The 15,816-nt window shown below is 35.5% G+C and overlaps 1 protein-coding gene across 1 annotated transcript; it reads right to left on the reverse strand.

Moving 5' to 3' along the window:
* Positions 1–777: 777 nt before the first annotated feature.
* LOC134263458 (uncharacterized) lies at positions 778–14,097 on the reverse strand. The gene is made up of 4 exons (XM_062745811.1): positions 14,040–14,097; positions 13,596–13,693; positions 2,514–2,603; positions 778–1,859 (listed from the first exon to the last, which is right to left on the reverse strand). The coding sequence occupies exons 3-4, from the start codon at positions 2,544–2,546 to the stop codon at positions 807–809; spliced, it is 1,086 nt and encodes a 361-aa protein (XP_062601795.1). The 5' UTR covers positions 2,547–2,603; positions 13,596–13,693; positions 14,040–14,097; the 3' UTR covers positions 778–806.
* Between the last annotated feature and the right edge of the window lie 1,719 nt (positions 14,098–15,816).

Below are 15,816 nucleotides of genomic sequence, written 5' to 3' on the forward strand. Positions count from 1 at the left end.
TATACTTTCAAAGTTTCTCTACGTGGGAAACATGGGGGAAACTACACGTTGGTGGCTTCTATGTCGGGAATCTACATGGAAACCACTGAGGCATGTTTCCATGGTTTCCTGTCCTGAGAAACTTACGGGAAACCACAGATTGGTTGTTTCCATGTCGGGAATCTACATGGAAACCACCGGGGCATGTTTCCATGGTTTCCTATCTTGGGAAACTTACGGGAAACCACAGGTTGATTGTTTCCATGTCGGGAATCTATGTGGAAACCACTATGTGGTTTCCATAAAATGGAAACTATATGGAAACTACTGATGTCACGATTCCCATATGTTTCCATCCGGTTTCCCAATTTGGGAAACCTGGCTTTTCATCCTGTGATGCCATTAAGAGTTATCTCTCTTATCAGAGTATCAATGAACCTTAAATATGAAATAATATGAAAATGATTTTGAAGACTTGATGTCCAGCTGGACTGCTTCAAAAATTAAACAGTTAGTTTTATTGGGTAATTGCTTAATCACAAAATAGAAAAGTATTCAAAATTAACCTGTATTGGGTTATTTCTTTTTACCTGTACATGTATATATATATTCAAAAAATGCACAGTTTCCAATTTTCATACAAACAAGCCATTCTGGATTTACTCATGCAAAAGAAAGTAATATTCACAACTAAAAAGATCTGATGGAGACATGGTTTAAATTAATCGAGTTTTACAAGATGTATATGGGCTCATGCCCGCATTTACTCAAATCACTCTAGAGTTTGAAAATGGTGTCGAAAGAGAGTAGACCAGCTTTAAAAAATGTTACGTAATAATGTCAAAGACTTGTCCAGAAGCGGCGGATCCGATCCAACGCCCGAAATAATTACCCAAGGCGGATCCAATAACGAATCCTACAAATGGTATTGGACAAATCGCCTGTCCGATTACTCCACCAGCAACGGTACCAGCGGTTGCTGAAACAGCACCAGAAACGCTCTTGGTCACCTCTCGATGAAAATCTCTCTTGGAAAGAAAGCCATTTTTCTTTCGTTTGCGTAGTTTACGAATTTCATACGCGGCAATAACTCCCTCTATAAGTCCTGTGATGATGAAAGTTGTGCCAGCAGTTTTTCTCAGCGCCTCTTTGCTGGCCGCCTTGGCAACGTTGGCACATTCTTTTGATGCCAGAAGCTGCGATTTAGTTTTTTGCAAAGTTTTGCAAGCTGCTTTGCAAAGATTGGTGGCACATCTACCAGCTAAATTTGCTCCATTAGATACAGGACTGGACGATAATTCTATAGCAACGTTCACAACTTCATTTACTACGATTTTGACAAACGCAGGAGCCGGTTTCACAGCCAAAAGACACGAGCCTAACTTCACCAAATTTCTTTTTCCATAACAAATTACATAGTCGAAAGAATCAACAAGAACCATTGTCCAAAAGCCGGCATTCATAATCTGTTCTGACTGAGGAGACCCAGTCATAATGTAGTTGACGAGATGTTCACAGTTATTGCTGGCCAATGTGTAAGCTTTTTCTCCAAGTCTTGCCCAACATCGCTCCATCGCTTGTTTCTTTTCATCTTCATTTTTAGGATAATTTGGAGCTTCAATGACGTACAAATTTTCCTCGGCTATAGCCTCCTCAATTTCTTTTTCGGAGATATTATTTTTTGCAACCTGTCCGGGTCCAGTAAAGAAATTCTTAAAACAGAGGTAATACTCAAAAATGTTGTTCTTTACATCATGCCAACCAGCTACAATATAATGATGAAAATATCCAAGGGACCTTTTGACAGCAAAGTGTGCTACATCTTCGGCGATTTTGTAAAACTCTTCTAACGACTGGACAAGTCGGCCATATTTTGGAACCTGGAGAATGAAATAAGTTATTCCTGTATTTTGCAAAATAAAAGTAAGCACATATATGTAAAAACAAAAAGGCAAAAGACCTTTTAAAGATCATTTTTCTGTCACAAGAGATTATTACAATTTTTTGAGGTAAGTCCTTTTTTCGTCGTGTATCTAATTTCTGCTTTGTTTGTGGTGACTGGTGAGTTCTGAATCGCGGGAAATAAATCAGCGTAAATTTAATACAAGGTTTTCTTCTTGAAACAGAGTTCGGAGTAATGATCAGTTATCTCTCTACGCTTATATAGTAGGGGGTAGAAATACCGCGATCGGAGGACAAGCGCACGATAAAAGGTATTAGCTTTATTGTTTGTTTACTTATTGACAAGCTAATTATATTGGCTACGTTCCAACCTTATTTTAATAAAGCAATTAATGAATCATTGTTCTTTGAGATATAGTCTCATAACTGCAACAGTGTCTGCAAACAAATTGAGTAACGCGCGTTAGACAGACATATGGACGGACTACGGACACCTTACTGTCTATTACATAAGCTCTTCTAGAGCTAAAACATGACGCGGGAAAAACTGATATACGGTCTTTATATTAAAACTTTTTCAACGCAAACATTTTAAATTGATGATTTCATTAATTTAAATTAATGACACTTACATCAGCACTTGATGTACATTTTGACTCTCCCATTATGGTAAACAATTTGCAGCAGTAAACCTCTCAAAACTGTTATTCCTGGACTAAGTTCTGAAATGAAATGAAAATAGTTCACTGGCAAAGTTCTAGATGGTAATTTTTGTAAATCTATAGGGTTTAGCACAGACATACATGTATTATTTGAACATTTTAAACTTAGACAATATGAATATCATTACCATTTTTAGTTATTAGTGGTGAAAGTAAAATGATATAAAGGTTTATTAAATCAGAATGTATATTATTGATGTCTCAAATTCGTTGACTTTATAATTGGAAAAAGGAATTTAATTTTGATAACTATAATTATCTTGTTAAAACAAATTGAATTTTGTTGTTGTTTGTTCCAATGCAATATCATTTGGTAAATCACATTGTAATGAAATTGATCCGAATAGACCAATCAAAACCATCGATAGTAAGTAATAAAATTTGAACGGAAATGCAAAGGTATTACCAAGATTTTTGACCAAGAGCAATAAAATCGGGAACTTTGAATTAAATAAGTAAAAGAGCTTAGGGTTAGAGCTCCTTTGGTGTAGAGATGGGGACTGAGCCCAAAGATATTAGTAATGAGTGTTTACCTGCATTTGAGGGTGGTGCCATGTTGGGTTTCATAGGTCAACGGACAGATCTACGGACAAAGCGGAGATGGTAAGTAATGGTGGGACAACCAATGAAATGCAGTTTTATATCCGGGACCATGAATAACCACTGAGGACAAAATATCCTGTTTTGGTCAGAAAAGAGCATTCCCGTTCTTATTCCCGTTCTTATTCTCAAATTATCAAATTTCTCTCTCATTATTCCATTCGCATCTTATTCTATTTTGGGAATCATTTTTCGGACTTTTATTTATTTTGGATAGTTCAGCTTTTAACTCTTTCTGTTTTTGGATGCATCCTCAGAACATTTATATACAAAAGTGTATTGATCTGTTCTGATCAAATTTCAGAATCGAAAACTTCTAAACCTATACGATCACGGTGAAATTGTCAATTTGGATTTATTTAATAAAATTTGAAATCAACCCAGGTTTTTTCATTGGCTTAAATTTTTTGCAGTGCATTCTGGGTAAAATTGCTTGTTGATGCATTTTTTGTATGTTGTTTAACGTCCCTCTCCAGAATTTTTCACACGTATGGAGACGCCACCAACTCTCTGAGTTGTTCTTAGTAAATGCACTGAGTTCGGGTTATCGCCCAGCATTGTGAATATACGGGAGGAATGCTATCGTTAAACTGGACATTTCTCATTCTAACAATAGAACATTCTATCATTCTATCATAGCCCTAACCGTTCAAAAGTTATGGCCAAGGTTGAAGTTTTTAAAAAGTAGGTCGAACTCCAAGGTCAAACGGTCAAAGTTCTTGGTATCCAATAAAAGGTCTTGTCACATTGATAAATAAGTGAAGAATGCAAGCCCTAGTCAAAACCCTTCAAAAGTTATGGCAAAGCATTGTTTTTAAAAATATGCCAAACTCCAAGGTCAAAAGGTCAATTAATATGTTGGTATCCACCGAATTTTCGATTACGGGAGCATAAAAAAATGACGCCCCATGTTTGAACCTAAAACTTTTCACTTCATGCGCATATCTTACTGAGCTATCACTTCTACACATACAGTGGACATTTAAAGGATAGCGAAGCACCACATTTACACAGTTGGATTTTTGAATTAAAATGAACACTAATAACGTTTCAATATCATAGAAAAAAGACTCAGAGATAAATTTTTTTGATAGATTTTAAAAACGTGTTTTAAAATGTACCATTTTGTACCAAATGTCTGCTCTAGCCAATTTTCAAGGTATTAATTTTTTAGCAAATCAAAACTCTCGGAAGAACATTTTTCTTTCCCGTTTCACGGGAATTACCTGATAGATTAAACAAGAGGCCCCTGGGCCTTATAGGTCACCTGATCATTATTCAACAACTTCCCAGTGACTGAATTTGATCCATGTTTTAAGCCAGATGCTATAGCATTTACAATCTGGTCATCATAACTATACACTTAGCAGTTCCTTAGTTTGGATACTTTATACCCATAGGCAGGGTAGGGGAACAAAAAATGCATTTCAACTAATCAGTAATATTCAGCAATAATCAGTAGTGCCGCTACCACACATGAACCCTTGACTCTTAGGCCTAGATCAACACATTGCACAATTTTTGGAAAGGCATACTTGCTTTTCAAAAATATTTGATTAATACCAAGTAGCACATTTCAAACAATTCATTCATTTTCAGTACATAAGTACGAGTACAGCCCCCCCCCCCCACTATGGTACAACTGACCCTGGGGCCTTGAAATTTACAATTCTTGAAGATTAGGGATTGCTCATAACTATATAGGTAATTCATCTGCTTAAAACCTAGGAGCAAAGAAGAAAATATTCAAAGATTTAATGTTTTTTCACTATACATGTATAATCAGAATCAATACAGCCCTGCCCTAACACGAGAATCCCTGACCCTGGAGCCATAAAATTCACAATTTTGGCAGAGGCACTCTTGTTCATCATAACTATGTACTTAGTTAGTTTATTTAATACCCAGGAGTAAAGAAGAAGATTTTCAAAGAATTCATGTATTTCCTCTATATAATCAATAGAGCCCCACCCTGACACCAGAACCCCTGACCCTGGGGCCATAAAATTCACAATTTTGGTAGTGGCACTCTTGCTCATCATAACTATGTACTTAGTTAAATTATATAAAACCTAGGAGCAGAGAAGAAGATTTTCAAAGAATTCATGTATTTTCACTATATAATCAATAGAGCCCTGCCCTAAAACCAGAACCCCTGACCCTGGGGCCATAAAATTCACAATTTTGGTAGAGGCACTCTTGCTCATCATAAATATGTACTTAGTTAAATTATATAAAATCTAGGAGCAGAGAAGAAGATTTTCAAAGAATTCATGTATTTTCACTACATAATCAATAGAGCCCCGCCCTAACACCAGAACCCCTGACCCTGGGGCCATGAATTTCACAATTTTGGTAGAGGCACTCTTGCTTATCATAACTATATACTTAGTTAGTTTATATAATACCCAGGAGTAAAGAAGAAGATTTTCAAAGAATTAATGTATTTCCTCTATATAATCAATAGAGCCCCGCCCTGACACCAGAACCCCTGACCCTGGGGCCATAAAATTCACAATTTTGGTAGAGGCACTCTTGCTCATCATAAATATGTACTTAGTTAAATTATATAAAATCTAGGAGCAGAGAAGAAGATTTTCAAAGAATTCATGTATTTTCACTACATAATCAATAGAGCCCCGCCCTAACACCAGAACCCCTGACCCTGGGGCCATAAAATTCACAATTTTGGTAGAGGCACTCTTGCTCATCATAACTATATACTTAGTTAGTTTATATAATACCCAGGAGTAAAGAAGAAGATTTTCAAAGAATTAATGTATTTCCTCTATATAATCAATAGAGCCCCGCCCTGACACCAGAACCCCTGACCCTGGGGCCATAAAATTCACAATTTTGGTAGAGGCACTCTTGCTCATCATAACTATGTACTTAGTTAGTTTATTTAATACCCAGGAGCAGAGAAGAAGATTTTCAAAGAAATAATGCATTTTCACTATATACTTATTTAGCCCCGCCCTAGTACAAGAACCCCTGACCCCAGGGCCATGAATTTCACAATTTTGGTAAAGGACTCAATGCTGATTACAATCATGCAAACAGTTTGACTGCTTGATGTCCAGGAGTAAAGAAGAAGATTTTTGAAGATTGCATTATTTTTAGTGGTTTTCGCCCCACCCCCCAGGCCCCTGGGGGGCAGGGATCATGAAATTCACAATTTTTGTTCCCCTTTACCCATAGATGCTTTGTGCCAAATTTGGTTGAAATTGGTTCAGTGGTTGCAGAGAAGAAGCTGAAAATGTTCAAAAGTTTACGACCGATTGACGACGAACGACGAACGACGTACGACGAACGACGGACGACGACGGACAAAAACAGATAGCAATAGGTCACCTGAGTGACTCAGGTGACCTAAAAATATTAAAAATTCAGGTGATACGACGATAAAGTTTTGAATTTTCAAGTACGCCCATATTCCTGCCGAATGTCAAAAGCGCCATCGTTCTTTACAATTTTCTTAATTCTTTTACTCTCGTCACCACCACCCCCAACAAAAAAGAAAAAAACTTTTTTCAACTAAGGAGACGAGGAATAGAACATTGGGATACATGTAAAAGTGTTATACTTTTTTAGAGTAAATTTTAAAAACATTCACAATCAAACATTTAGTTCGAGATGATCTTTTCTATGCTGAGAAAAGCTACGTACAACAAATAATAATAGCTTGATTTGATTTAAACATATTTTATTAAACATAATCAATGAGATTGGACAAAAGTTATGTCAACTTAAAGTGTCCTCTCCAATACAAACAAAATAACAAAATTATATAAACGTGATGCACAAGCAACAAATATACAATAATATAAACAAGAGGCCCATGGGCCTTATAGGTCACCTGAGCATTATGCAACAACTTTCCAGTGATTGAATTTGATCCATGTTTTAAGCCAGATGCTATAGCATTTACAATTTTGATCATCATAACTATACACTTAGAAGTTGCTTAGTTTGGTTACTTAATACCCATAGGCAGGGTAGGGGAACAAAAAATGCATTTCAACAAATCAATAATATTCAGCAATAATCAGTAGTGCCGCTACCACACATGAACCCTTGACTCTTACGCCTAGATCCAAACATTGCACAATTTTTGAAAAGGCATCCTTGCTTTTCAAAAATATTTGATTAATACCAAGGAGCAGATTTCATACAATTCATTCATTTTCAGTGTATAAGTACAGCCCCCCCCTCTATGGTACAACTGACCCTGGGGCCTTGAAATTCACAATTCTTGAAGATAAGGGCCCTTGCTCATAACTATATAGGTAGTTCATCTGCTTAATACCCAGGAGCAGAGAAGAAAATATTCAAAGATTTAATGTTTTTTCACTATACATGTATAATCAAAGAGCCCCGCCCTAACCCTGACCCTGGGGCCATAAAATTCACAATTTTGGTAGAGGCACTCTTGCTCATCATAACTATGTACTTTAGTTAGTTTATTTAAAAGCTAGGTGCAGAGAAGAAGATTTTCAAAGAATTCATGTATTTTCACTATATAATCAAAACAGCCCCGCCCTAACACAAGAACCCTTTACCCTGGGGCCATAAAATTCACAATTTTGGTAGAGGCACTCTTGCTCATCATAACTAAGAACTTTGTTAGTTTATATAAAACCTAGGAGCAGAGAAGAAGATTTTCAAAGAATTCATGTTTTTTCACTATATAATCAATAGAGCCCCGCCCTAGAGCCCCGCCCTAACACCAGAACCCCTGACCCTGGGGCCATAAAATTCACAATTTTGGTAGAGGCACTCTTGCTCATCATAACTATAACTATGTACTTACTTAGTTTATTTAATACCTAGGAGCAGAGAAGAAGATTTTCAAAGAATTCATGTATATTCACTATATAATCAATAGAGCCCCGCCCTAACACCAGAACCCCTGACCCTGGGGCCATAAAATTCACAATTTTGGTAGAGGCACTCTTGCTCATCATAACTATGTACTTAGTTAGTTCATTTAATACCTAGGAGCAGAGAAGAAGATTTTCAAAGAATTCATGTATTTTCACTATATAATCAATAGAGCCCCGCCCCTAACACCAGAACCCCTGACCCTGGGGCCATAAAATTCACAATTTTGGTAGAGGCACTATTGCTCATCATAACTATGTACTTAGTTAGTTTACTTAATACCCAGGAGCAGAGAAGAAGATTTATAAAGAAATAATGCATTTTCACTATATATTATTTAGCCCCGCCCTAGCACAAGAATCCCTGACCCCAGGGCCATGAATTTCAAAATTTTGGTAGAGGACTCAATGCTGATTACAATCATGCAAACAGTTTGACTGCTTGATGTCCAGGAGTAAAGAAGAAGATTTTTAAAGATTGCATTAATTTTAGTGGTTTTGGCCCCACCCCCCAGGCCTTAGGGGGGGGCAGGGATCATGAAATTCACAATTTCTATTCCCCTTCACCTATAAATGCTTGGTGCCAAATTTGATTGAAATTGGCTCTGTGGTTGCAGAGAAGAAGCTGAAAATGTTCAAAAGTTTACGACCGATTGACGACGAACGACGTACGACGACGGACGAAAACAGATAGCAATAGGTCACCTGAGTGACTCAGGTGACCTAAAAAATCAAGATGTGTTTGTGAAACACTATGCGTCCGGCGGCAACAAAGTTAAAAAAAAATATTTTTAGCATATAGGTCACAGTCAAGGTCACAAGGTCATTGATCTTGGTGTCATTTGAGAGAAACTGACTAGTGGAGTATGCATACCAAATATGAAGTCTCTATCTTTCATGGTTCAAAAGTTATGGCGAAGGTTCAAGTTCGAGACAAACAAACAAACAAACAGACAGACAGGACAGAAACAATATATGCCCTGGATCTATCGATCCGGGCGCATAAAAAGAAGAAGAAAGGGGGTGCAGAGAGATAAGAAAGGAAGGGAATGGGAGTGCAAGGAGAGAAGAAATAAAAAGGGGGTAGTAAAAGATACTAAATGGTTACGCTGGTTATTCATAAAATCTTTTTGATTTTTTAATATATTTATGTACAGCTTTAGCAATATTGATATTATTTTGTTGACCCAAATTTGGGTCCCCAAATAAGATAGTGTCAAGGTCTATTGCTCCGTTGTTATTTTGTTTAGTGTATAATAATTCTAATTTCAGCATAATTTTTACAGTACAAGAAGAAGTGTTCAGTGTTTTCATTAATACATTGTATATCCACAAGAACAGAGTGTAATCTGAAAGTTTAACCTTAAATAAATCTGACTTAAGAATACTTACATTGTGTCTCATTCTTGTTAAAATTGAGTTTGTTTTTTATCACCACAAGAAAAATGTTTTGGGGGATGTTCACCTTTAAAAAGTCTTTTCTCTTAAAGCATTTACAGTATCGAGGTTTTCTCTGTAGGCAAAGTATTCAATAGTGATATTGTGAATGGAAAGAATGATTTTTAGCTCTACTGGTCAGAGACCAGAAGAGCTTATGCGATAGTAATGCGTCCGGCGTCCGTCCGTCTGTACGTCTGTCTGTCTGTCTGTAAACATTTTTTTTCAAAATGCTACTCCTCCTACAGTTTTGGTCTGATTTCAATATCACTTGGCACACAAGTAGACTACACTAAGATACATACTTCTGTGTATCGATTTTTGATTTCGATGAACGGTGTTGCCGTGGTTACTAAAAAAAGTAATTTCTGTGAAATACTTTCAAAATGCTACTCCTCCTACAGTTTTGGTCTGATTTCAATACAACAACATGGCACACAAGTAGTCTACACTAAGATACATAATTCTGTACATTTGTTTGTGATTTAAATGAACAATGTTGTCACGGTAAAAATAGAAATTTCTGTGAAATACTTTCAAAACGCTCCTCCTCCTATAGTTTTGGTCTGATTTCATTATAACTTGGCACACAAGTAGACTACACTAAGATACACAATTCTGTGTATCGATTTTTGATTTCGATGAACGGTGTTGCCTTTGTTACTAAAAATAGAAATTTCTGTGAAATACTTTCAAAATGCTACTCCTCCTACAGTTTTGGTCTGATTTCAATATAACTTAGCACACAAGTAGACTACACTAAGATACATAATTCTGTGTATCGATTTTTGATTTCGATGAACGGTGTTGCCTTTGTTACTAAAAATAGAAATTTCTGTGAAATACTTTCAAAATGCTACTCCTCCTACAGTTTTGGTCTGATTTCAATATAACTTGGCACACAAGTAGACTACATTAAGATACATAATTCTATATATCCATTTTAGATTTCAATGAACGGTGTTGCCGTAGTTACTAAAAATAGAAATTTTTGTGAAATACTTTCAATATGCTACTCCTTCTACAGTTTTGGTCTGATTTCATTATAACTTAGCACCCAAGTAGACTATACTAAGATACATAATTCTGTGTATCGATTTTTGATTTCGATGAACGGTATTGCCTTTGTTTCTAAAAATAGAAATTTCTCTGAAATGCTTTCAAAATGCTACTCCTCCTACAGTTTTGGTCTGATTTTAATATAACTTGGCACACGAGTAGACTACACTAAGATACACAATTCTTTTTATCGATTTTTGAATTCGAGGAATGATGTTGCCATGGTTACTAAAACTGTAAATACTCTAAAAGTTTATTAATAGCTACTTCTACAGCTGTAGTCTTATTGTAGTATCTTGCCACAAAAAGAGCTCAATCAAGCATCATTATTTTATTTATTGCTGTTGTAAAGTTTTAAGTCCCAACTGCTACTTTTGTCTTCATTTGTTATAAGTACAAACCAGTAGAGCTTCAGTCTCGACAGAGACTTCTGGTTTTAATAAGGTTGTTTTACATTGGGGAATAGAAATATTGTTGCAATTTCGTAAGTCATGGTGGTTAGTTTGTGAGATATCAGGAGGAAATAGTTTTAATAAATACTCTGGCGCGATACCATGTTTAAAAAATTTATATTATACATTAAACATAATTTTCTCTTTTCCCGTCTATAGGCAAGTGTTTTCCATCCTGTATCATAGTACAGATACTTACGAGGAACATAAATAGGAAGGCCAGTGACATTGTAATTTCTCCAGCCTATCACAGTCAGCTGCAGAAATACCGGTATCCCATACTTCTTATGCATATTCAAATATTTGTCTAATAAATGTAATATACATCTTAGTCAAAAAGTCTCGATTCAATGATAATTTCAATTTACCAAGAACTGCAATTTCTTTTGAAGTCTTTTTAATAATGTTATCGATGTGATTTGTCCATTTACCAGAATTTGAGATCATAGGTCCAAGATGACAGTGATTAGAAGATGGGACTATTTCTTGATTGTCAAACTTAAAACGTAAATTGGATACTTCATTTTCTTTACAACCAAATATTGATATTTCTGTCTTATCAGGATTAAATTTTACAAGCCAGTTTTTGACCATTTATTAATTTTTCCTAAATCATGATTAGTTAATCCAAGTCCTGTAAGTTTTTGGAGGTGTTTGACACAGACGTGTCATCTGCAAATAGTCTAGGGAGACCTAGGAGTCCACAAATGAGTCTCGGTAAAACACAAAATATCGTTCAAATCAATGTAATTAGTTATCTTGTCTAATTTGTGTGACAGTCGTATACTCCTACAGTTTAGATGAAAGATGGACAAACCAGTTACGTTTAGCTCTGGACCAAGGTTTTCCCGCAATATCATTACATAACAAAAGCAGAGTCATAAGTATAATGAATGGTCAGTATATTTTTCTTGATTAAGTTTACAACCTTTTAAAATAAGAAGAGCAATATTTCTTTTGTCAGTTTGCCGATTTTTAAAATAAAAATATTTTTCTCCGGGTGATTATTTTGTGACACACAGAGTAGTATTTTCCAATCGCCGCATGATATGTCAAAAGATCATTACCCATGATCTAAGACGTCAAATCTAAAGTAGTGAAGAAGGGTGTTATTCGTGCAGCGACGGCAGACAGGATTGTCGACTTCATTCATACCGCGTAACGCTGGGGTAACCAAAGAGTCAAGAGGAGCTATAGCGCAATGATAAAGTGGGTGAAAAGTGAGATACATGTAGAAAGAAACATGAAGTATTGACATGGAGAAAAGTTGAAGAATATGGGACCGCATAAAAAATCAGTTAGAACCCAGAGCAAATTATGGGCATGTAAAGAAGTTAGAAGGGAGGTAGGATAAATGTGTGTTCATATGTAAATTATAAATGTACATATTTAGAAAATATACAATCATACAAATTCAGTATTGCAAGTGTTCGTAAAAAAAAAATATCCCTGTTTGTTTTAATTACTTTTTTAATCTCTTAGAAGTATTTTTTAGTAATTTGGGGATAATAGCAGTTAATACATTTTACTTGATTTTAAGCCTCATCATCACTGACGTGGTCAACTTCTGGTAGGAAGCAGGCACTGTCACTGAGGTGATTTATCAAGATTTTGGGCGAGTCCTCAGTCTCCTTTACAAATATTCTTCCGTCATTGGTCCAATATGAGTCTATATTTGTAGTATCGCGCCTTGGATAGTGCTTGAATGATTTGTCGTCAAGAGCGAGTAAGGTCCTCAGAAATAAAAATTTTGCTTTCGCTGCCTTGATCTTTGAAATCAGATTTTGCACGGTAGACCCTATTTTTGATTTTCCAGTTGTTAAATTTAAACAATAAAATGCTTTCTTTGTTTGTTTTTACTGGAATTAACGGAAGTAGCTGTTGCAGAAAAAATACATAACCCGCGTGAGCGGATTCACGCGGGTTATGTAAATTTTTTCGGCAATAGCATGCGACCATTAATACCAGTAATAACAAACAAAGAAAGACATTTCATTGTTTATATTTATATCCGTTTAAAGAACCATTTAAAGAAGGATTATTATATTAATGATGCGAACGTCTTTGTACGTTTTATTGATGGAACAGCCACTGATCAAGAAATCTGTACAGGCGACATGCCTAATGTAGTTCATGTAGTGATTAACGCAATGGGTTTTCTGAAGAAATAAAGGAGAAAATATTCAGTGGATGTAAATATTTACAAATAATTTGGGCTTTTCCGCTTTGGATATAGATCCAAGTATGTTGGACCTGTTTACCTGATAAGAGCTCAGTGAGGAGTGCGTTTTCTGCGCATAGTTATCCTGAACTCTTTGTACAAACTCTTTTAAAAATAATACATTAGCACCTTCACCTTGATAAAGCCATACATAGTGGAAACCATATCTAAATAACGTTTTAACATTGACTTCACTTCTGATGCCCAGTTACCTCTAATTCTACCGACTTTGTTTAACTGAATTAAAAATGAGTAACATCTTTTTGGGTATCTATTATCTTGGACAAACAAAGTATCTTTAACCAATATGCAATAAATTTCAATTTAATAAGTACTGTACCTTAAGAGAATATCTCTCCAGTTCTCCTAGTACAACTATTTCAGGTGGATTCTTCTTGAGTCTTTTCAGCACAATAAGTCAAAATTAGTTCAATCATTCTATCAATAATGCAAAAGATTTAATTTGTTTATATGATGCATTGTATATCTTCACAATAAACGATGCTTTTTTCCGCTGACACACACAGAAACTCTTTGTCAGTTCTCATGACATTTTACTTGTAAAATATAATCCTAGGTATTTGTAAAATAGTACAATTTCAATTTCTTTTCCATCAAAAAACCATTTCTCTGTAATTTTTGTTATACCTCCACTCTAAACACCATGATCCTTGACTTTTATAGATTAATTTTCATGCCTTATTTTGTTGAAGTATTTAAGATATTTAATTAATTGTTCAAATCACAAATAAAATTTTAGAAATCCTTACATATATATACATACCTCACAGTCTGGGTATAGTTTGTTAAATAAATGTAAGAATTTTGGATTTTCAGAAGAAGTGCCAAAAATAAAACCAACTAAAAATAAAACCAACTCAGTGTTTATAAATGAAACCAACACAGTTCTTAAAAAATATCAACACAGTGCTAAAAATAAAAAAAAAATACACTGTATTATCCTTGAAATGAAGAAACAAATAAACATTGTTTTTAGTTGATGACAGAGGATCGGGGATGTCATACAAAATATAACTTTAGACGACATTTGAAGAGGAACAGGACATGTATACACAAAGTACACCCATTTGTATGTTGAGAGGGTTTTCCCGATTTCGCCTACCTGTGGTTTGTACAAACTTTCTTCTGCTTGCAAAAGTGCATTTAATATAAACATGATCCTGTAATTTTATGTACACATGAATTCGAACTGTCAGTAAACACTAGACTTATGAAAGATGATTAGCGTATTTAGGGGGGTGTTGCTACATGTACATGTAAAACACGGAACGGAAAACAGAACAGAAAGCGGAACGAAATTATTTAACGGAAAACAGACAAATTAAATCAAACAAAAAAAAAACTTGATTTATAACTCGAAAGTTAAGCTTTTAATAGCGAAAGTAACGCGTTATAACGCGAAAGTTACGTGTTTATTCGCGAATAATTTAATTCTGGTTGTAACGCTGTACTTGATTGGATAAAAAATTTACTTTCTATCGTGTAAAATGGGTTGCCTACGTCACAATGACTTTCGTCAAAAACGTATCATTGCGCCTGACGTTACAATCAAATTTTGTACAAATTAAATTCATTTTGTTAGAACAATCATGTTTTCCTTACATCAAATGAATGAAAATTAAATCATAAGCAATGAATTTAATAGCTACCCATTTTATACGGTATAAACTGGGTTGGCACAGTTTACGCTTTTTAGCTCACCTGAGCCGAAGGCTCAAGTGAGCTTTTCTGATCACAATTTGTCCGTTGTTTGTTGTCGTCGTTGTCGTCGTCGTCGGCGTAAACTTTTCACATTTTCATCTTCTTGTCAAGAACCACTGGGCCAATTTCAACCAATATTGCCACAAAGTATCCTTAGGTAAAGGGGATTCAAGTTTGTTCAAATGAAGGGACAAGCCCTTTTCGAAAGGGAGATAATTATGAATAAGTGAAAAATTAATGGCATTTTTCTTCTAAAGAACCACTGGGACAGGATTTTCAAGATGAAACTCATGTGGAAGCATCCTTAGGTAGTGTAGATTCAAGTTTGTTCAAATCATGACCCCCTGGGGTAGGATGGGGCCACAATGGCCGATCAAAGTTTTTTACATAGGAGTATATAGGGAAAATCTTTAAAAATCTTCTTCTCAGGAACCACTGGGCCAAGAAAGGTGAAACTCATGTGGAAGCATCCTCACGTAGTGTAGATTCAAATTTGTTCAAATCATGACCCCCTGGGGGTAGGGTGGTGCCACAATGGCCGATCAAAGTTTTACATAGGATTATATAGGGAATATCTTTAAAAATCTTCTTCTCAAGAACCACTGGGCCAGGAAAGATGAAATTCATACACGAAATCATCTTCAGGTTGTGTAGATTCAAATTTGTTCAAATCATGACCCCCGGGGGTAGGGTGGGGCCACAATGGCCGATCAAAGTTTTACATAGGAGTATATAGGGAAAATCTTAAAAAATCTTCCTCTCAAGAACCACTGGGCAAGGAAAGATGAAACTCATGTGAAATCATCTTCAGGTAGAGTAGATTCAAATTTGTTCAAATC

This window comes from Saccostrea cucullata, unplaced genomic scaffold (assembly GCF_032062105.1).
Source record: "Saccostrea cucullata isolate Sc308-1 unplaced genomic scaffold, CSIRO_AGI_Scuc_v1 ctg11248, whole genome shotgun sequence".
NCBI lineage: Eukaryota > Metazoa > Mollusca > Bivalvia > Ostreida > Ostreidae > Saccostrea > Saccostrea cuccullata.

What these genes read in the sequence shown, in the direction of transcription:
- LOC134263458 (XM_062745811.1), bottom strand. Translation starts at nt 2,546, where the DNA reads ATGGGAGAGTCAAAATGTACATCAAGTGCTGAT. An exon ending in AATGTACATCAAGTGCTGAT is followed by an intron (nt 1,860 to 2,513) that starts GTAAGTGTCATT and finishes TTCATTCTCCAG; the next exon opens with GTTCCAAAATATGGCCGACT.